This window comes from Vicugna pacos, chromosome 32 (genome assembly GCF_048564905.1).
Source record: "Vicugna pacos chromosome 32, VicPac4, whole genome shotgun sequence".
NCBI lineage: Eukaryota > Metazoa > Chordata > Mammalia > Artiodactyla > Camelidae > Vicugna > Vicugna pacos.
In genome coordinates this window covers 5,210,675-5,232,402 of record NC_133018.1, presented here as the reverse complement: position 1 = coordinate 5,232,402, position 21,728 = coordinate 5,210,675, and the positions used below count along the sequence as shown (strand labels likewise).

Sequence of the window (21,728 nt, the reverse complement as noted above, 5' to 3'; positions counted from 1 at the left end):
TTTGAAATCTTAACTGCATGTTTTGTTAAACCTATATTCCTGTTCTTTATTGAGTATCTATAATGGATTCATATGTCTGTCTTGTTGCTGTCCTAACTGCCCCTGAAAAACAAAACACCGAAACCTAACGTGTTCATTTCCAAAGCAAGCATGAGGATTGTGCTCAGTACTAACCGCATGACTGGATAGTTGGCTTTCGTATTTACTTATAATCGATTATGTGTCCCTTTTGGCTTTTAGGTTCTACTGAGAAATATCCTCACCTGAAGGTAAAAACTTTTATACTTTTATCTTGAATTTTTTTTTTTTAATGAGGGTACTGGGAATTTAGCCTAGGACCTCATGCACTGCTAAGCAGGCACTCTAGCACTGAGCTAGACCCTCCCCCCTTGAATTATTACTACAGATTGTATCAAATGTACATTATTAATCGGTTTGTTTCAAAAACCATTCAGCCTGCAGTTGGAGTGAAAGATTCTGTTCCTAAAAAAACGGGAGCAATGAAGAATTTACAAAGACTGAAATCAGGTAAATTATGCAATACAAATTTAACTATGAAATGAAGTAGTCTTCTTATTCCTAATTCCTTTTATTTTTTCAAATTTAATTGAAAGGTGACACAAGTAACGCAGATGTTACGATCGGTATCCACGTTTGAAAAATATACATAAGCATAAGAAATAGATTTTTAAAATGTCAGCTTTGACTTGGATGTTTTTGTTGATGTTGGGAGACACCAAAGTGCTCAGTTTGGAGTCCCTGTCCTTCTCAGGGATTCTGAGAGATTGATTATTAGGTTCTAAGATTTTTCCAGAGTTTTAAAATGCTTAATTGAATTCTGACCTTTACGTAGGGTAAAGCTTCACTTGCTAACATGTCAGTCATAGTTCACTTTAATTATTTCATCGAGTGCTATCACATTGATGGTATTAATTTATTTCTGTATTTATTTATTAATGGAGGTCCTAGGGAATGAACCCAGAACCTTGTGCATGCTAAGCATGTGCTCTACCACTGAGCTATTTCCCTAGCCCAAAGATCTTAAGCCAACTGGATGTTTTGATTAGGAGAGTGTGTGTGTGTGTGTGTGTGTGTGTGTGTGTGTGTGTGGTGTCTTTGATTATTAAAAATGATGGAAGTTACTGGTCCTGCCTTAGTATTTGGTAGACATGATCTTTTAAAACAATAATCCTAAAAGTTTTGGGGTTTAGGATATTTTTTATACTATTAAAAATTATTGAGAATTCTGAAGAACTTTTAAGTGGGTTGTATCTATTGATGTTTAGTATATTAGAAAATAAAACTGAAAGATTTAGAAAACAAGCACACAGAAACATTCCATTAGCCATTAGAGCTATGATGTTATCACATGTCATATATCTGGAAACTTCCACTGCACACTTAACGGAGAATGAGAATGAAAATAGCGTTCAGTATTATTGTGAAATTAGTTTTGACCTCCTGGACTCCCTAGATGGAGGGAACTTGGGGCTTCAGGGCTTCTCAGATGGCACTTGAGAACTGCTGTTTTAAACAGGGTTCATGGATGTGAAACGATAAAGGGGCCCTTGTGATGAAGTGGGCTTTAAAGTTCACTGCTACATTTCTTGCCTTTTTTTCTTTAACTTGTCTCTAAAAGTTTAAATCTGACAACTTAATTCTTTTAAGAAAAGGAAAACATTTTTGTTACATATTTCCTGTCTCGTGGCACCCTGTACTCTATGGATCTAGCTTGTACCTAGACTTACCCTATTTTTATATGGAGAAAATTAGTCACTCAAGGCTATCCTTTCTATGTAAGTTTATGATGATTATCCAAGGCTTAAGGTAAGAATTCTGAAGATATTGGTACATTGAGGAAAGACTGTGTCTCATTGTAATGTAAGTAGTACCATTCAGTAAAAGTTTTCTTAAAGCCCATGTCTCTAGGACACAATACTGTCATGCATATTTAAACGTCTGGTAAATGTCTGGTTAGACATACATTTTGTTAATGAAAAAATTCATATGTTGAAGAATCATAATTATTCATAAAGCTCTTATGGAATATAGACTGTTTTATAGAGAGTGATGAGTGAATCCAAATAAGTAATACTAGGAAGTTAAAAGTAGAAAAAAGAGAGACAGTGGTTCCCTATGTGAACAGCAATGACATGTAAAGTACAACCAGCTGGGAAGGAGCAGTGTGTTTGGGAGGAGAGGAGGACATGGGGCTGCTGCTCTGGGAAGAGAATTCGTACAAGTTAGTCAAGTTTGTTTTGTTATTCACATTTTAATAAGTGGAAACTTCAGATGGGGATTCTACTAGTTTGAGCCTCAATAATGCGGCTGGTAAAAGAGCCAAGCATTTGAAAGTTGATAAATGTCCGTTGGTCTCACAATCAGTGACCACAAACCAGTCAGCACCCACAGAACTGAGGCAGACGGCCCTAGTAGACAAAGACCGGATGAATATTGGAGCCGTGTCTCTGTCAGAAAACGCAGCGCTCCGTGGCCTGTGTGAGTCACAGCTGCCAGAGAACAGAAGCAGCAAAGAAGGTAATAAAGCAGCACAGAGAGCTAGCCATGGCCTACCTGTGCGTGGCTTCACCATACTCTGACTTTGCAGGAATCATTTTGTGGCAGGATCTCCTTTGTGTTTACTTCTTTTATGCAACCTACAACTGGACAATACCTTTTGGCATGACATTTACATTCATCCTCTGACAAAGCAACATATTAAATAGCAAAGGGAATTAGGAGAAAGTAAGTTCGTTCAGACTAGTGTTTAGCACAGTCCTGAGAGCGGGTAGGAGAGTGATGTCTAGAGCTTTGTGACTAGTTGGGAAACCTAGGTGGGCATCCAAAGATTCCCTTCTGAAAATACGATTTCTTAGCTTTATTTTCATCTAGCTCTGAATTTATAAATGTTTGTTATAGCCATATTCAGTGTAACTGAAAAAGCACCTCTGCAACTAAATATCAAAATATTTCTAGTATATTCTCTGCCTTTCTGTATTTTAGAAGTGGCTTTCCCAGCGGTAGTGGCAGACATTGGGGATTTGCTACACAGGACCTCCTTCTTAACTGTGTCCACATCGTATATCAGCTTGTTTTATTATTTGTAATGGATTGATAGGTTGAAAAGGATATTGGTTTTTCAGGAGTGCTTTATCACTTAAAAATAATATATGGAATATCGATTCTAATTCTTCTAGGATACCCAGTCTGTTGATTAACCACATCTAATATGTGTTCTACTGTATATACCAATTAATTTAGTGCCTTAATCAGTGATATAATCAGAGCTGTAGTAATAAGTCATACAATGTTTTTTCTGCTCCTATAGTTTTATCTTTTCTTTCCTTACCTGTAGAATTACTGTCGTATTTACAAAAGATTCTCAGTTATCTCCTATAGTAGTGACTACAAGCTATAAACTCAAAGTTTTTCTAATAAATACTGTTTATACAAAGATACTTTTAAGAGTTTGTCCTCGGCAGCAGAGGAGCAAAGAGGATAGACATGTAAAGAAATAGTTTGCAGTTCAGCTGGTGAAGACACACTAGAAAAATCTGTGAAGTACCAAGGTAACTCCAAGGAAAGAGATCCCTGTGTCTCTGCAGAAAGACAGCTGTAATCAAGGAGGACTTCACAGAGCAGGCTGAGTCTTCAAAGAGGAAAAGGAACTTGTCAGAACAATAGAGGGAAACATTTCAGATAAAGGAAAGATAAAAGCATAAAAAGTAGCAGTAATTTTGGAAACCATGAATAACATTGCTCTTGAAGCTTGGTATGTTGTTAAAGAGGTACTGTTAGGAGGTAGAGAATAGAGTCTATCGTGACTTTGTATATTTCTACTGTATTTTTAAATTTTGTTTTATTTCTCTTTGTTTTGTTCATGTCTGGTGAATCAATTTGTGAGTGAAACTTTGAGATGTTTGTATGCCTTTAATCTGGTAACATCTAGTATTTCCCAGTTTGTTGAAGTTTTAAATAATTAGAAGTATTTCTTAAAGAAGTAAATATCCAGCTAAAGATTAAGCTTAATTTGAACTATCAATTGATGAAATGTGTTTTATGTTTTTATAAAGATGATGCCTTTTATCTAGCTGTTCTAAGTAGTGAATTTTAACTAAGCATATTCATTTTTCAGCAGACCTAGACTTAGAAAGGACATCTGAGGAAGAGGAAGAAAGACTTGATGGAAGTGAAAATAACTACTCACTGGTATGTAAAAATGTAAATTTAAATTTCTGGTTTAATACTGTTTTCTGTGCTTTAATAACACAGTTCAAAAAAAGTTGCCTTTCAAACTAGACTTTTAGAGTCAATAAATAATTATTTAATAGTTAGTTTTTAATAGCATTTTATCTAGTTAGAAAACTTAAAGTATCGTTAGGATCTATAATCATTTATAGTTAAACTTTATCCTTGGAATTGAGGCGAAAAAACCTTCCTGAATATTGTTTTCCTGTAGTAAAAAAAATTATAAAAGATAGAGTGGAAAAACAGAAAATCCTCTTTGTTGTAGAAACATTTACTTAAAAATCACTTAGAAACACTATTGATAAAGTTAGCCTTTTGACAGAAATCAGTTCTTTCGAGAAGTGTCTGTGTTTTTGCTCTCATAAAAAGATGGATATCTATCACCTCTGTACACTGAGCATATTTTATAACTATGTTGGAGACACTGTGAAATAGCATTATTTACTTGTAGGTCAAAGAGCAGATGAATTCTGTGGATTTCCTCGATGACTTAACTCTGTCACCGGGGAGAGCTTCCGAGGATTCCGAGTCGCTTTTCCATAATTTTAAGGACACCCTGAGGCCAATCAAACGACTTGGCCCGGAGAGTGAAGGTAGGCCCCCCGTGTGACTGCACAGCCTGTTCAAGCGTCTCGCGGTGACGCGTGCACACCCAGCGCTGCCCGGGGAGCGAGGCTGCGTCACAGGCCGCGGCGTCTCAGAGGCCTGCTCTGTGTTGAAGCAGAAGCAGACGTGTGCGCTGCCAGCCAGGGGCTGTGGCCGCCCCTCTCCCTGTGCTTTCTGTTGACTCTGCTGCCCCTACGCCTTCACCCGAGGTCAGGTCATCACTGCTTCCCTCCTAGAACGCTGAAATCACCTCAGGACTTTCTTCGCCGCCGCTCCGCCTCCTGGGACCTTGGTCTACCCCGCAACCGGGATTACTAGACAGTTTTTAAAATTCAGGTCTTTGTTACCTCCTTGCCTAAAATCCAGCTCCTGCTTCTCGTAGCTCCATGGTTAAAGGCCACAGTCCTCTGGCTTCATCTTGTTTCCTTTTATTACCCCTCTTTCCACATGAATTTTAGAATCAGCTTTTCAATGTAAAAAAAAAAAGTCTGCTAGTGTCCTGGAAATGAGATGTAGATTATGTTGAATCTGTAGATTAATTTGGGGAGAATTGACTTCTTAACTATATGGAATTTTTAACCCCGAACAAAGTTTATTTCTCCGTTTACATAGGTCTTCCTTGATTTTCTCAGTAATATTTTAGAGTTTTTAGTGTCTGGGTCTTTCCGTCTTCTATGAGTTTACCTGTATTTCTTATTTTTCAGTGAAGTTAAAAGTTGTATATTTTTATTTATTTGTTTTAAAATAATGTATTTTAAATTTTAGTTTCTGATGATAGAAATGCAGTTGATTTCTGTATGCTGACCCTGTGCCCTCCAACCTGGCTGAACCCATTTGTTAGTTCTAGTAGCCTTTTTATGGATTCTCTCAGATTTTCTACATAACCAGAGGTGGTCAAGCTTTTTCTTCTTTAAACTACTGTGTTACTAAGGGTAGTTCACATTTAAGACTTGCAGCCAATGAATACATTCTCTGTCACAGCTAATCAGCTCTGTCACTGTTGCAACAAGAGTAGCCATGGACAATACACAAGTTAATGGACGTGGCTGTAATGGACATGGTAAAAGTTTATTGACCAAAGCAAGCAACCCGGCCCACAGGTTGGAGTTAGCTGACTCGCACCATGCAATATTTCCCGCTGATTAGCAGACACTTTTACCTCTTCATTTCCCATCCAGATGCCTTTTGGTTCTTTATTTTGCCTGATTGCACTGGCTCCAGTACAGTGCTGATTAGAAGAAGTAAGAGAAGCCACTCCTGTCCGGTTCCTCATCTTCTGGGAAAAGCATTCCATTTTTCACCGTTGCATATGGTGTCAGCTGTAGGCTTAGCACAGATCTTTGTCATAGTGAAGACGTTCCCTTGGTTCCTAGTTTGCTGGAAGTTTTTATCAGGAATACATGTTGAGGTTTGGCAAGTGACTCTTTATCCACTGACATGATCATATGGTTTCTTGTTTAGTTTGTTAATATGATGAATAGCATTGATTTTTAAGTGTTAAAACAGCCCTGCATTCTTGGGATACACCCGACTTGGTCACGATGAATTATCCTGTATTGTTGGATTTAATTCGCTAATGTTTTTTTAGAAGTTTTACCTCCATTTTCATGACATTAGTTTTCTTTCTTGTAATATCTTTGTCTGGTTTTGGATTCAGGGTGATGTCAGCTTTATAGAATGAGGACATATTTCTTCCTCTTCATTTTTTGAGGAGAATTTGTGTAGAATTGGTATTAAATTTTCCTAAAATATTTGGTAGAATTCTCCAGTGTAACCATTGGGACTGGAATTTTCTTTGTCGTAAGGTCTTTAAATAGGACTTTTGGTTTTTAAGATATAGGGCTTTTTAGCTTATTTGTTCTTTCTTAATTGAGCTTTTGTAATTTCTCTCCTTCAAGGAATTTTACCCACTTCATCTGAGTTGTCAAATTTATTTGCATAATGTTCATAATACTACTTTGTCATTCTTTTAATATCTGCAGAGCTTAGAAGATTGTCTTCCACGTTATAGATGCTCAATATCCATTTGTTCAATGTATGGATGAATGAATGTGAAAATGCACAGTCCTTTATACACAAAAATTATTCATATATTTTGTTTCTATTTTTGTTTTCTTCCTAATGCAGATTCTGATCGGTTATTGAAAATTCAGGATCCAGTTGATTCATTCAGATCAATAGAACTTAAAGAATCTGACTGTGCAGTACTTAAAGGAAAACTTAAAGAAATGGAAGATAAGGTGAACTGGCTACACACAGAGCTGCTGAAAACAAGAGAAGAAAAATCACAGTTAAAACTTCAAAATATGGAGTGGGAACGAGAGCTCTGCCGCATGAGGTACTGAATTTCTTGGTTTTAAAGAAATATTCGAACTCTTTATATTTACTTTAATACTGTAGGTATGTAGGAGAAGTCTTATAATTGCTAACTTACCTTTTGGGATTTTACAGGGGAGAAAATTTCATTAATATTGTGGAATATGAGACTCTTGGAAATAACACAGCAATATATATATATATATATATCTCCTCATTCTATATTTCTTTAAAAAAAATCTTTGATCCTTATCTCTCAATTGTCCTCCAGAAAGTTTATATTACTTTACATTCCCACTTGCAGAATTATGAAATGACCATTTTTCTCAAGGCAGAAACTTTAAAAAAAATTCATGCAGTTTGATTCTGAACATATGAATGGATGGACAAAAAAGTAAAGTGGAAAGTGATTACTGGTTAGTTTATTCAGCATCTCTCTCATGCAGAGATAAGATTAGTTCCAAGGTCTATGCTGAAAGCATGGATTACTCTTTATTTTTTAATTACTTACTATGGATCCTGCCTTGTACCAAAAGGGATTTAAAAATGATTTACTAAATAAGTAATATTCAACAAGGTAAGTTCAAAGTGTTGCAAAAGAAGAAACATAGTGTAGGGCATCAGGGAGTAGACTCCCCAGCCTCACCTTGGATTATGCTAATTAGCGGGTCTGTGTTCTGGAAAAGATGCCTGTGGATGTTACCTTCCACTGGAGATCATGTAGGAGTCCCTGTGATACTTCAGGAAGTTGAAATTTTATCCCTCATGAACTTATAAACGTGTTTCTAAATAGCAACTTCTGTTTTAACTAGTAACTAAATTCTCTGTCCCAATGAAGGAGTCATTTATGACTATGTGGGGAAAAAAGGGTAATTTTCAATTCAAACCTTACTGAATAATTGCAAAATTTCTTTCCTACACTATTGACCAGAGTTACTCTTGTCTGAAACCCAGTAGCATTTTGTCTTTTCATTGCTACTTTTCAAACGTGTGTGTTTGTGTGTGTATCTATCTTTATGAAGTGGTTGAAGTGAGGAATTTAAAATGTGAGACTTAGAAATGAAAAACAAATTGAGAACATAGAAATTCCATTAGGGTAATAAATCAGCATGTGAAGAACCAGATCATAAAATGAACTTTTTATTTTCTAACAAAATAAATTTTAAGGTAAGCATATTTCACTGCAGATTCACATTAGAACAAGAAACAAAGAAGAAGAAAAATTCTTATACATTATACGGAAAATCTAAGGACGATTTAAAAAGAAAAGAGAAACAATACAATGAGCAAGATTACCTAAAACAACAACTTGAAAGTACTGCCCGAGCACAAGAATGCAAACTGAAGAGCGTAAGGAATAAACCAAATCAGGTAAATTAGTCATAATGTGAAAGTTTTGTACCTCTAACACTGTTTCATCAATATTATTTACAATATTCTTTTGAATTAATCTATATTTCATTTAAAACAAATAAAAGTTATCTCAACCTAAATATGAACTATGACATTTAGAGCTTAATTTACTAATTTCTTGGTGTTCTTGGCATCTAATAGATGCTCTGTGCCTTTTCTGAATGAAGGAATGGAAGTTAAATTGAGCTTAATCATTAACATAAGGATTGACGGTTTTGGCCCATTCAACAAAGTAACAAGTCTAATTCAAATCCATGTGTTAATTTTGGCTCTTTGAAGTTAAAATCCAGGCTAAATCACCTTGAGACTATGTTGGAACTGGTTAAATGCTTTATAAAGAAATTTTCTGTCACTGGGATTTCAAAATTTGTAGATACTGACAGGCATATGCAGAATAGATAAACAAGATTATACTGTACAGCACAGGGAAATATCTGCAAGATCTTGTGGTAGCTCACAACAAGAAAATGTCACAATGAATATATATATGTTCATGTACAACTGAAAAATTGTGCTCTACACTGGAATTTGACACAACATTGTAAAATGACTATAACTTAATTTAAAAAGTGCTAAAAAAGTTTTTCTTTCATGATACTACTACATCCCTTGTGTTTTTGCTCTGTGATACATTTAGCTGTCACGTATATTAGAATTTGAGTTATTTATGTGCATTAAAGGTCCCTGTGCTTAAAAAGGCTACTTCTTATTAACAGGTTTAAAATTTTTTTTTAAAGATTCCCCTCCTAAGCTTTTTTTGACTTTTTTTCATGGTATAAAACCCAAACCCAAATGTAATATGTCTTCAGGTTTTAGAAGAGCGAAATGATGCTCAGAGACAACTTTCTCGAGAGCAGAATGCCCAACTAATACAAGATGAAATCCTGGTCCATAGTCTTTCCCAACAAAAGGAGGCAGAAAAGGCTAATAAGAAAATGAATGCTGAGGTATTTTCTTTAGTCATCTTCAAACATGTGTGTGTATGAATTTGTATACTTACATAGTTTAAAAACCAATACTGTAGGTACAGAAAGTATACAGGGTTTTAAAAGCCTATATATGTAAATATATTTTCTGGAGGTTGCATTTCCGGCCTGTTGGATAAAGCAATATTTTGAATTCAAATCCACTTGCCGGCAACAGTGATGTCGTGACATTCACAACGGCCTCATCCAAGGAGAAGCTGTTAATATTGTCCATAGGAATTGATGAGCTTTCCATTATCTCAAAACTGTTGCTACTAACAGCAGGCATTCTAGTTTCTGGCAGTGATCTCACTCCTTTGATAGACTAATGGAGAGGTTACTTTATCATTTCCACTGATGGTAAGGAGGAAAAAGTATAGCCAGTTCAGAAACCGTAGTTTGGGTGTCATTCTCCTACGTGTGATCAAAAGTAACGCTCTGCTCCATGTGGTATCCGATTTCAGTACAAGGAGCTTTCGAGTATAGTGAAAGATATGCCATAATCTATACTTAGTGATAATTTATTGATCAGTATTTTATTTTTAATTAAACAGTTCACTGTATTTCCCTGCTATTTCACATCCATTACTGTTATAAACATCATGAAGAAGAAATAAAAATTATTGCAGAAGCAAATAGTCTCCTGATTTTCTAAGAAGAGCTCTATAAATTTGACCTTCTTTACCTTTAGTGTATTCACCATTAGGGAAATAGAAGGCTTCTCTTGTGTTTATGTATTTATCCTAGAGAAGTAGCTTTGGTTTGGTGTAAGAGTCAGAGAGTCAGAAGCCCTGGGGGAAACCCTGCAGCTTGCTTGTGTTTTTAACCCTTTATTCCAGAATTGTCACAGCTAAATGAGTTAACTGATGTTTGTAGACGTGCTTAGTACAGTGCTTAGATTTATCATTTATCCATACATGTAATTCTTATAACTCGCTCTAAAAATGTTAGAAAGGGAGAATATTTATGGAATATTCTCAGGAAAGAATTTTTTAGGAAATCTAACCTGTCCCAATTTATACAGAGCTAAGGCTCTTACTTTGGCGGTAGCTGTAAAGGTTAGATGTCAGATATAATTTTTAAGTGTAGTCAGAATTATTCATTTTTTATTTTAAGCCTTTTGGGTTTGTTGTATTTCAGAGAAAGAAAGGCCTTTCCGATTCTGAGCTTCTTAAACATCCTTTTGTGGTTTCTTTTTTACTTTCATGGATTCACTGTCTTTAATTAAATTTTTGAACTTTGGGGGATTTCTGGTAAAAGTTTGAGATTTGTATCCACCTTAAGTTTTTCCAGTTGGATACCCAGTTACTGCAAACTTTTTGTTGTATAAACTTAGAGATTAGTCTTCCACTTCAAAGGAAATTATGATATGTCAGTTTATTGCGTACAGTTCAAAGAGTAAGAGATGAGGGGTTTCACTTACAGGACACAATGGATTTTGAGCTGTCTGACCGAGGCCAAGCCCAGCATTCAAACGAGGAAACTGAATCCTTGTCTCAGAGCACACAAGGGGATGTCATCAAATACATTGCAAAGCAGGCATTCTTGAAGGAGACAATATGTAAACTGCAAAGTGAAAACACGTTGCTTCGACAGCAACTAGAAGTGGCTCAAAATAAAGCCAGAAGTGAAAAGACAATATTTAATACCCCAGAGCCATTTCTGGATCACACGGGAAAACTTGAAGCCATGAGCAGACGAGTTCTGAAGCTGGAGGAAGGAAACATGGAGTTAATTAAAGAATGCAGACGTTTAAAGGACAGACTGTGTCAGTATGAAACGGACAGAGCAGAAATGGAAGTAAGTACCCAGAAAGGGAACTAATTTTCAGACTTCCTCAAAGAAAATTCAAAGTAGTATCTGATGGAAGCTGAACGTTGAAACTAGTTGAATATAAAAAGTGTGCGGGCTATAAATATATACACTGTAAAGCAGCCTAAAGGCATTTCTTGTATGCAGCAAACAAAAATTAGACCTGAGAGGTGCTTTACTTTGAGTCAAGATGCCGTGCCACCTGAAATTCTAAGAGATTAAGCTATAAGCTGTTGACAGATACAGGCAGGTCTTAGTAATTTATACTGCCTAAATCATTTTAATCTTTCTGTGACCACATTTTAGTATCGTGAAGCAGATAAATGAAATGCTCAGACCTAAAATGAGTATTTTGAAATTAAGATTCAGTTGTGTGAACAAAAAATGTAAACAAAAAAAAAAAAGAGAGAGAGAAAGAGAGAAAAGATTCAATTGTGTGGATTACCTTGACAGTTAACGTGTAAATGCTGTATCTTGCAGTACTTTTCCTTCAGTAGCTTTTCATACATTTTTAGTTGATATAACTTTATTTTTATTCATGTCAATTGCAATTAAATTTAGAAATACTTCCATCTCAAATCATGTATTGTTATGACCTCTCCACTCCTTAAAGGCATCTACTTTTCATTCAGTCATAATTTGGGACAAATGTAAATTTTAGCAAAACTGTGTTTGACTTAGTCTCCCCTGTTCTATTTGTAATTTACTTTGAACATTTTTTCAAATAATGTGCTCACAGTTCTCATTGCAAGGCTCAGTTACTGTCATTCGGATCTAAGTTTGTCCAGTACAGAGGAACTGGGGCGCTCTGTGATGTACGAGTTTGGCACTGGGGTCCCATTATTCAGACTGAGGAGGAGCAGCCAGAGTCCTGAGTGGCAGGAAGGGAGTGCGTGGGAGTGGTGGGGGGAGCTGTGGGAGCTGCAGTCCAGGAGGCAGGGGACGCCAGGTTGTCTCAGGTCCCCAAAGGCCATTGGAATATCCTCTTTTTATTGTGAGATGGAAGTCTATTGGAAGGGTTTAAACACCAGATTGAAGATGTGAAGAACTCTGAACTTAAGCCTCTAATGAGAAAGAGGGAGAATGTTCCACAGTGTGGAACTTACCACCACTCAGCCCACCCGCACACCCCTTTCTGTCAGAGACTTCAGTGGGGGTGAAGCTCGGCCGCTTCCTGGGAGGGGCAGGGAGGGGCTGGTGGGGCTGCCTCCATTGTCTAAGTTAACTTACTGTCGGTAAGGCAGGAGGGCCACACCTTCTGTGTGTTTAATGAAATTCAGTAAGCAGGAATGTGTGCCTATGAGGAAAAGAAGGTGAACTGATGTCTGTGGGGATAGTTCTCAAAGCCCATTTGTTGGAGTTATATATTATTAATGTAACTTAATGATAAGGTGACAGAAAATTCAGTAACAGAGTTATCTTTTTAGGCCTGTATGAGACAGCTTCAGCAAGAACTGGCTGACACCCGAAAGAAAGTGTCCATTTTGGAAGCATCCCTGGAGGTGACAGCACATCATCAAACTAACTCAGAAAATAAGAGACAGGATGGAGAGAAGAAGCCACATCAAGCTGCAAACCCAGTATGTATGAAACTCAGCACGTCAGCCGTGAACGTGCAGCCCAGAGTGTTGCAGGACACTAGCTTTTCAGGGACAGCTTTCTTTTGCATCTTCATTATAATTTCACTTTTATCATCTTTATAATGCACTTGTTTCTTAAATGTTGACTTTCATTCTGCCATTCTTTATTTTTTTCTTATAATATTTACCCTTAGAAAAGTTGAGAATTATACCTCTTTCCTCACAGAAGTTAACTTTTTTTTCCTATTAAACAGTATGTTTTAGTGATCTCTCACCACAATGAGGCAAGCTAGATAAAATCAGAGGATAATGTTTCATGGAATGTTCCAGAAAATTGTCATGTCTCATCTTCACTTTTGTGAATGGATATAGAATCTGTGTGTATTTATTTCATGGATTTCAGAGTAGCTTGTGCAGAAAGGTCATTATACAAACCAGTTGAAGTTAGATATTGCCTTCATTTTCTATTCATTTTAGACATGTTGTCAAAGCATGGAGAAGTTCAGATCACATCTGTACACCCAAAGTAGAGAATTAAGAAAATTGTCTAGATCCTGCCTGTGGATTTTTTTTTAACTTTGTTGAGATATAATTCACATGTTATAGGGGGATTGCATAACTCAAGTGGTAGAGTGCATGCTTAGCATACACAAGGTCCTGGGTTCGATCCCCTGTACCTCCTCTAAAAATAAATATGTAAAACTTAGTTACTTCCCTCCACCAAAAAAGAAAAATATTCACGTATCATATAATTTGCCCATTTAGGATACATAGTTACTATCTCCTAGTATATTCAGAGATGTGCAGCTGTCGCCACAATCAATTTTAGAACATTCCCATCACCCCAGAAAGAAAGCCTGCATCTCTTGGCCATCACCCCCCCCAGCACCACAGCCCCCCCACCCCCCGGCAACCACCAGTCTGACTTCTGTCCCTATAGATGTGCCTGTTCTGGGTGTTTCCCAGGAATGGAATCACATGCTGTGCGGTCCTTCATGATTAGCTTTTTTCATTTGACAAAACGTCTTCAAGGTTCATCCATGTTACAGCGCTTGTCAGTATTTCCATTTCTGTTTATTGTCGAACAGTACTCGGTTGTGGGGCTAAACCATTTATCCATCCATCAGTTGATGGACCTTTGGGTTGCCTCTGCTTTTTGGCTATTGCTAATAATGCTGCTGTGAACATTTCTGTCCAAGTTTTGGTATAAACATGTTTCCATTTCTTTGGGGAATATACTTAAGAATGGAAATGCTGTCACATGGGTCATATGGTAACTCTGTTTAACCTTTTGAGGACCTGCCATACTGTTTTCCAGAGTGGCTGCACCATCTAATGTTTTTATCCAAAGTGTATAATTCTCCCAATTTCTATGCATTCCTGTCACCACTGGTCATCAGCTCTCCTGGTAGGTGTGAACTGGCATCTCATTGTGGCTTTGATTTGCATTTTTCTGATGACTAAGGATGTAGGGGATCTTTTCATGTGCTTATCTATTTGTGTATCTTCTTTGAAGACCTGTCTGTTTAGGTTTTTGCCCATTTTCAAATTGGGTTGTCTTTTTATGATTGAATTGTCAGAGTCCTTTTTGTATCCTGGGTGCAAGCCTTTGATCAGATGTAGGATTTTCAAGTATTTCCTCCTGTTCAGGAGCTTGCCTTCTTACCTTCTTGATGGTGTCTTTTGAAGAGTAGAAGTTTTTAGTATTGATGAAGTTCAGTTAATCTATTTCTGTCTTTTACTGTCCTAAGAAACAAGTGCCAGATCCAGTCATGAAGACACATGCCTGTGTTTTCTTCTGAGAATTGTGTAGTTTTAGCTCTTTCATTTTGAGTTAATTTTATACATATTGTCCGAGGTAGAGGTCGAATTTTGTTCTTTTGCATGTGGATATCCAGTTGTCCCTGTACCATTTGTTAAAAAGACTATTATTGTCTCATTCAGTTATTTGACACTCGTATTGAAAATCAATTGACCGTAAATGTGAGGGTTTCTTTCAGATTCTCAGTGGTGATGCATTGATCTATGTCTGTCCCATGCCAGTACCAATTCAGATGTTATGAGAACTCTTTCCGAGTCTTCTTGCATATTACCAGTTGTTTTACATAATAATAAAAAGTCAGTGTCGTGGAATGTCTGTAACTCCACTTCTGTGGAGATCTGCTGTGTCCTGAAGGGGCCTGTGGCCAGCTTATGCCTTGCTGACTCTGTGACATGACAGAAAGTAGGCTTGCAAAGGTAAAGTTCATTCCTTCCCCCCATTCAGACCTTTAGTTTCTCACCCTTTGCCTCCCACTTCACTCCAGTTTCCATCAAATCATGGTCACGGGATCTGCTGACTCAGTCTGCAATACACTTCATTATGTTGCATTCATTATAATTCATAGACTCATCCATAGATTTCACTACCTAGAGGCAAAAGATTAAGCCTGGAAAATATTAATTCAACCTTCCTCTTTGGAAGCCTCTCTAATCCATCATCTTGCAGTTCACGATGAAGTCCTCTTTTGGCTTGGTTCTTGTGTGTGACACTGGTGCCGATCTTGTTCTTGGTGTAGATCCTGCATTCTCAGCTCCCTGTGTCTGCCTCCTTTTACTTAAAAGGAGAGATGCCTAGCTGTATTCTAGCTTAATGCATAATTAATGAAATAAATATTTCATCCCATCCAAGGGAAATTTTCCAAGAGTACAGCTGTTAAAAATTAGATAATAGTCAATCAGTTTATCAGAAACAGATAACAGATTAGTAATTTGAATTTCAAAAGTTCAAAGCCAATCTATGATATGGAGAAGCATTGTGCTACAACACGAAGCTGAGACAGTCTTACCTTCCCTTACCAACAAGCTTTTAAGTAAGGTAAAGGAAAAGTTGTATTTAATTTAAATACTGCCAAAGGACACTACATTTATGGTTCCATACTATTTTATTTTCTCTTTGAGGAAAGGAAAATGAAGAGTGAGTGCTAGATTAATAAGTTCTCAAAGCTGCCTGTCTCTTAGAATTTCAGTTAATTGAAATGAGGTAAAAAGGTTGATTTTGGTAAACTGACTATTTATAGTTGTTTTTCAATTATTAGACTTCAAATCCTGTGTCTCCTTGCTTGCCAGCCTTCCTTGCCCTCAAAGCTGAGGGGAAGCTGTGAAATACATGCCTGTTTGTAAGAAGCTGTGATTGGAGGGGACTCTAAAGCATCTTCCTTCTCGCTAGTTCTGAGGTCTTTCTTTCAGCTACCTGCTGCTTCTCATCAGCACTTTGTCATTAATAAGTGAATCTCAACGTTTGTTACATTCCAGTTTATAGGAGACCAATTTCTACTCTATTCAAGTTACATTTCTTACTATCTTTTTTCATCCACTCTTCTGTTCATCTGTTTTTGCCTAACAAACTCCCCAAAGTTCAGTGGCTTAAATAAGCATTTATTTTGTTCACAACCTACACGTAGGAAAAGTGTGGCCAAGACAGCTGGCCTCTATTCCTCTCAGCTTCAGGTGGGGCAGCTCGAAGGCAGGGGGCTGTAATCACTTGAAGGGTCATCCATTGATGTCTGATGGTTGATGTTGGCGGTGGGCTGTGGCGTTGGTGGGGCAGGCATGTGGACTACCTCCCCTGGAACACGGAAGCTGTCTTTGTGGCCTGAGCTTGCCCACCTGAGACTGGGTTCCAGGGTTAAGAGCGAGGCAGAAGCTGAAGTGCCTTTTCAAACCGAGCCCTGCAGTTCACTCGATGCCACTTTCACTGTTTTTTGTTCATTAGGAGCAGGGCACTTAAGGTTGGCCCATATTGTACCTTTTTTATGGAATTAATTTTGAAAATTTATGGAGACATTCAAAAACCAGCATAATCTACTCACTAGCCACAATGTTTTCTTACTGCTTCCATACGAGAAAATGACTTATCCCCACTCAGGCGTGAGCAGGTCTCCGTCGCTGTGGTGTTAGGCTCAGGCTCCAGCCCAGGGTCTTACTTTCCCATCTTCACCAGGTCCAGGTGGGGCTGAGGCTCCTGGGCGTGGTTTCTGGAGTACAGCCCTTGGGTACACTCCTCTCAGTGCTGAGGCTTCAGGATAAGGAGACACGGGTTATTTGCCACCACACACCTGACATTCTGCTGAACTGCTGAGGACTCCCTCACTCACAGATAGAAGATGGGAGGCATGCTGGCCCGTAGCAGTTCTGCAGTGTAGCCTGATGCTGCTGGCTCTTTGATTAGGACTTAGTCCTAACCCTGGGAGGGGTTCTCCTTCGCTGCCCTCTCTGAGCTCTTTGTTCTGTCCCTTTCATGAGCAATGACCCGTGTTTGCAGCTGAGTAGTTCTCTCAAGCCAGCTTCCTCTTTGTAGACCTTCTAAGAAAAACCCAAAGGCCTCTTCCCATTTTGCACTGTCTTTGTCTCTTTGAGTCCAAGCTAGTAAGCAGTAGTTTTGCTACCACAGTTCTCTTTAAAACTGAGTTTCCTGTGAATTTTATTGGGGTTCCTGCCATTGGAAAAGCTACTCTCACGTCTTTTTGAGATAAACTCTTCACCTTGGGCTTCCTGTGAAGCTGCTGGGGGACCATGCCTTTAAAATTCTTATGCTTTTAAAATGTTTAAAGGAATTTGAGGCAGCACGTTAAATCTTTCCAAGGTCTTAACAAAGTCTTGGCTTCATCTTTAGACTGTTTTCCTGGCAGCACCCTAGATTTGATCTTCGCCCGGAAGCCATTTCTCTGCTTACCCATTATGTGACCATTGGGCATGTGGAGATGCTTTAAATGGGATACAGATATTTGAACCCAGTGAGTCCTGGTTCCTTTCTATTTAATAATCTTTTTGTTTGTTTTAGCTTATCTCTCTTGTCAGTTTTACTTTCAGCTGTTTGGTAGCAAGAGTCCCGTTTCCTCCGGTTTCAGGGTCGTCGTTTTCTTCCCTGGCCTAGAAGCCTTCACTCTCAGCCCTTCAGGGGCCCTCAGGCTTCCACTCACAGTCTCGGGGACACTTTGGGTTTTCACTCTTACTCTTCTCTGCATCTGCTCAGGTTTCGTCTACCTCCGGGTGCAAAGGCATCCCCACATTTCGGGTTCTTTTTTAATGGCTGTGCCCCATTTTTAACATCAATAGCTGTGCCAGTTATTTATTGCTAATAATTTATATAATAAACTGCCTCAAAACCTGGTGACTCAAAACAGCATTTGCTTGGTTCCCAAATCTGTGTTTAGACAAGGCTCAGTGGAGCCAGCTCATTTCTTCTCCACTTGGCATCAAGAGGGCACTAAAATAATCTAAGGGCTTGTTCATGCACATGTCTGGAAGTTGGAGCTGGCTTTGGTTAAGGGCATTCCCTGGGGTCATCAGCTGGGACAGCTGCGTGTACATTCAGTAGGTGGCCTGGGCTTCACAACGTGGTGGCTGGGTTCTAAGGGTGAGCATCTCTATGGAGTGAAAGAGGCCATTTAGCCTTAGAAATCACACAGCAGTGCCCCCACGTTCTGTCCCCTAGAAACCAGTTGACTGAGGCCAGTACATACTTCAGGGGAGGGAATGTCGCAGGGGAAGTGTCAAGGAATTTGTAGAGATGTTTTACAACCACCACCTCCGCCTGCCTTGTCGCAGCAAACAATCCTTCTATCTGAAGGAAAGCAGTTCTTCCCACGTCAGTGTCACTGAAATTCCAGCAAGTTTTTTTGTTTGTTTTTGCTGAGTATGTTCTCTTGTTTTGTGGAGAGCCACAAAGGATTATAAGAATGAAGGCTTTTTTGTTTGTTTGTTTGTTTGTTTAGAAGAACATATGGGTCATCTTACTAAACCACTGCACTAGGAGATGGATTTCTCCTTAACTCTGTGAATCATTCATTGCTCCTTGGAATGCAGTTCAAACTAGCATAAAATATTTGTAGTTCGGAGAAAGGCTTATGGCATTAGAATCCATATTTGTAAGATGTATTAATTGCAGTCTTTTTTTCAAAGTCTTGTTTTGGGAGGCATTTATTAATTCAGCCCTAAGTAACTCAATATGATCTCCCTAAAACTTTAAAAATCATGAAGAGTTAAGACTTCGGGAAGGAAGGGGTAAGAGACTTTCTACTAAGAGGTGCCTTATAGTCCACTTTATGTAGGAAAGACATGGAACAATTACAGAAAAATAAGAGTGTAAAATCAAGTACAAATGTATAACAAAGATGATGACAGTAAACAGTGTATTTTTGTGACTCTTGGTGGTTTGAACTTCTTTTCTTGATTTTCTGAGTAATTTGAGTTTCTCCATTCCACAAGGTAGATATACCATTTTATTGTAACTGAATTTATTTCAACCTTTGATGCTGGGTTAGAGTTAGGCTGTTCTCAGTCTGCTAACCTCATTACCAAACAATTTTACCTTTTTCATGCAGAATGCTGATCTTCCAGCAAAAGAGGAATCTGCATCTTCAGTACTTCTCCATCTAAGTGCAGAAACTCAGCTTCTTCTAAAGGAGTTACTACCTATGACAGAGATGCAAAGGAAACGTGAAGCACTAGAGGAGGAGAAGAAGAAGTTGGAGGAAGAAGTAGTAACCCTCAGACGTCACCTCGAAACGAACGCAGTGGAACACAGTCAAGTGGAGCAGGACAAACGGGAGACTGAAGAGCAAGCAAGACGGGATGAAGTAGAAGCACTGAAAGAGCTCAGGCGAGCTATGCAGTACAAACGGGAAACTGAAAAGCAAGGAAGACATGATATAGTAGAAAAACTGAAAGAAATCAGCCAGTTTTTACAGGTGAGACACTGATCTGTAACGTGCTCTAACTCACTTCGCTGAGAATTACAGTTCAGATGTGTACATTTTATGTGTTTCCTCTACTTCCATATAGCAGTTTGTTTTGTAGATTTCTGGAAGGAAGGCCGCATTTGTTACTCCCTTTAAATAATTCAGTTTCCATCATCACTATCACTAAATTGATCTTTCAGAACAATTCTCACTAGAGAATCATTTTTAAGACCAATTGGTGTAAATCCAGACTACTAGGAGGAAAAGAATATATTGTGATGTAAATGCTGTGCCACACTCTGGGATTACTCTTAAGTTGTATTGTTCAATTTATAAAATTTGAAGTTGATCCTATTATTCTTTGAACTATCACATTACATGAGTACTAATATAAGAGTGATTCAACTTTAATTTTGTAATTCAGGTTTAATTCACTTGACATTGATGATAAGTAGTTTAACATTCAGCTTTTTTCTCACACTTAAAATTACTCTCTGAGTCATTGACTGAAAACTAAAGGGTACAAACAGACTGCAATTACTCAGGTTATAATTATTTTTATAATTGTATCCTTTTAATGTGCTTTAGGCACAAGCAGCACTTCAAGAAAACGTGTTAAGAGAGTGCAGACGTGCTTCAGTCAGTCAAACGGAACAGAGAGTTAAAGATCTGGAACCTGAACTAAGAAATGATTCTAATGAAAACAGATTGGAACAGTACAAGCAACTGTACCTGGAAGAGCTGGAAAATAGAAAGTCTTTGGCAAGTCAGCTAACCTCGTAAGTCAAAACGTAGAATTATAGAAAATAATTTAGGTCGTTCATTTGCCTCTAAGGCATCATTTTTATTGAGCCAGGTTCATGAGGTGAGTAGCAAGTGAGAGCTAACTAGATAGTGTAATTTTGGGGAATGATGTTAGCAAATGAACTCTCCTTTAAAATGTCAGTCCAGGGCAGTTTGCATCTCCCTGCCTTTTGTTGCTTTTACATGACTTTATTTTTTATATTTGCATATATTTAACCTGATTTAGTCTTTAAGCTAAGGGTTTTGCAAACTTTGTAATTTAGACAGCCATATTATCACAAAATTTCTAGCTGGAATTCCCATAAATAGAAATGTTAATGAGTTAAAAATTGACTGTGTTTTGGAAGAGCGCAACGTAAACCCAAGGGGCCCCATGCTGGTGTTTGGTGAATTTACTTTCTTGACTGTGATATTTGGTGTCACCGCTCGTATGCACCCTGAGACGAAGTACTGTACCCTTCTAAGTTTGTCTCCGCTACATAAAGGCATGCTTGGGGAATAGGGGGAAATTCACATAGGGGTGAAGGGCAGCATAGTGGTTCACATAGTGGCTAAGAAGAATATGGTGGCCTGCCCGAGGGGGTGTGTGGAAGACAGAAAGGGCGGGTCCCACCTCCAGTGCCTGAGTAGCAGTGTTACAAGCTACAGGTCTCCCCGCTCTCCAAAAGTAGAGCGTTCCTATGAAAGTTGTCGGTGTAAAGCAAAGAGGCAGTTAGGACACATCTTGCTGGTGGATGTATGAAATAAATATGCATAAAGCACAGGCGCTCACAGACACAGCCCAAAGCCGTGGCGGCGTGATGCCGGGACACTGAGGGTGGTTCTGGGGAAGGAGCTCGGTGGGGCCCCTCTCGCTGCTCGGGGTGCTCGTTGCCCCTCTGATGGCTCGGGCTAAAACAAACACCCAGAGCTATTCTGGCTTTTTGCTTTTTTTCCGTAAAAGTGAAAATCCGCTTGAGATTTTGTTTGGTTATGGAAAGCAGGTGCTGATGTAGGCCTCTGGTAAAAGCGAAGTAACAAAGTGAGCTTTGGGAAATCGGGGGACACTTGAAATTGCTCCTGGCGCTGTTGTGGTTCTTTCCCACCATCTCCTCTGCCGCCTGGTGCCCCCCAGAGGTGGTGGCTCTAAACTGTTGCTCAGTGCCGCATGCTTGATTTCTCCCGGGTAATGAGTGAAATGTGTATGTAAGGGGGGTGAAAGCAAATGCTTGACAGTGGCTTTGAGGGATGGTTTATTTTTTATTTCTAAACTGGTGTACTGA

At 38.5% G+C, this 21,728-nt stretch overlaps 1 protein-coding gene across 17 annotated transcripts in view; it reads left to right on the top strand.

The window, feature by feature from the left end:
- Positions 1 to 21,728, top strand: part of LOC116279754 (ankyrin repeat domain-containing protein 26-like) — a 139,430-nt gene that overhangs the window by 80,724 nt on the left and 36,978 nt on the right. For 13 of the 17 annotated variants that reach the window (XR_012066263.1, XR_012066264.1, XM_072953109.1 and 10 more), the window contains 12 exons: positions 241 to 269; positions 456 to 528; positions 2,386 to 2,538; positions 4,136 to 4,209; positions 4,700 to 4,841; positions 6,982 to 7,192; positions 8,358 to 8,541; positions 9,393 to 9,530; positions 10,974 to 11,348; positions 12,788 to 12,940; positions 19,306 to 19,671; positions 20,251 to 20,441. Coding sequence is in view for 15 of the 17 variants with exons in the window: in XM_072953109.1 (XP_072809210.1) it covers positions 241 to 269; positions 456 to 528; positions 2,386 to 2,538; positions 4,136 to 4,209; positions 4,700 to 4,841; positions 6,982 to 7,192; positions 8,358 to 8,541; positions 9,393 to 9,530; positions 10,974 to 11,348; positions 12,788 to 12,940; positions 19,306 to 19,671; positions 20,251 to 20,441 (2,089 nt within the window). In the remaining 2 variants the exon portion in view is untranslated. The remainder of the gene's footprint in view (positions 1 to 240; positions 270 to 455; positions 529 to 2,385; positions 2,539 to 4,135; positions 4,210 to 4,699; positions 4,842 to 6,981; positions 7,193 to 8,357; positions 8,542 to 9,392; positions 9,531 to 10,973; positions 11,349 to 12,787; positions 12,941 to 19,305; positions 19,672 to 20,250; positions 20,442 to 21,728) is intronic. The other 4 variants (XM_072953106.1, XM_072953113.1, XM_072953112.1 and 1 more) reach the window with 4 other exon arrangements.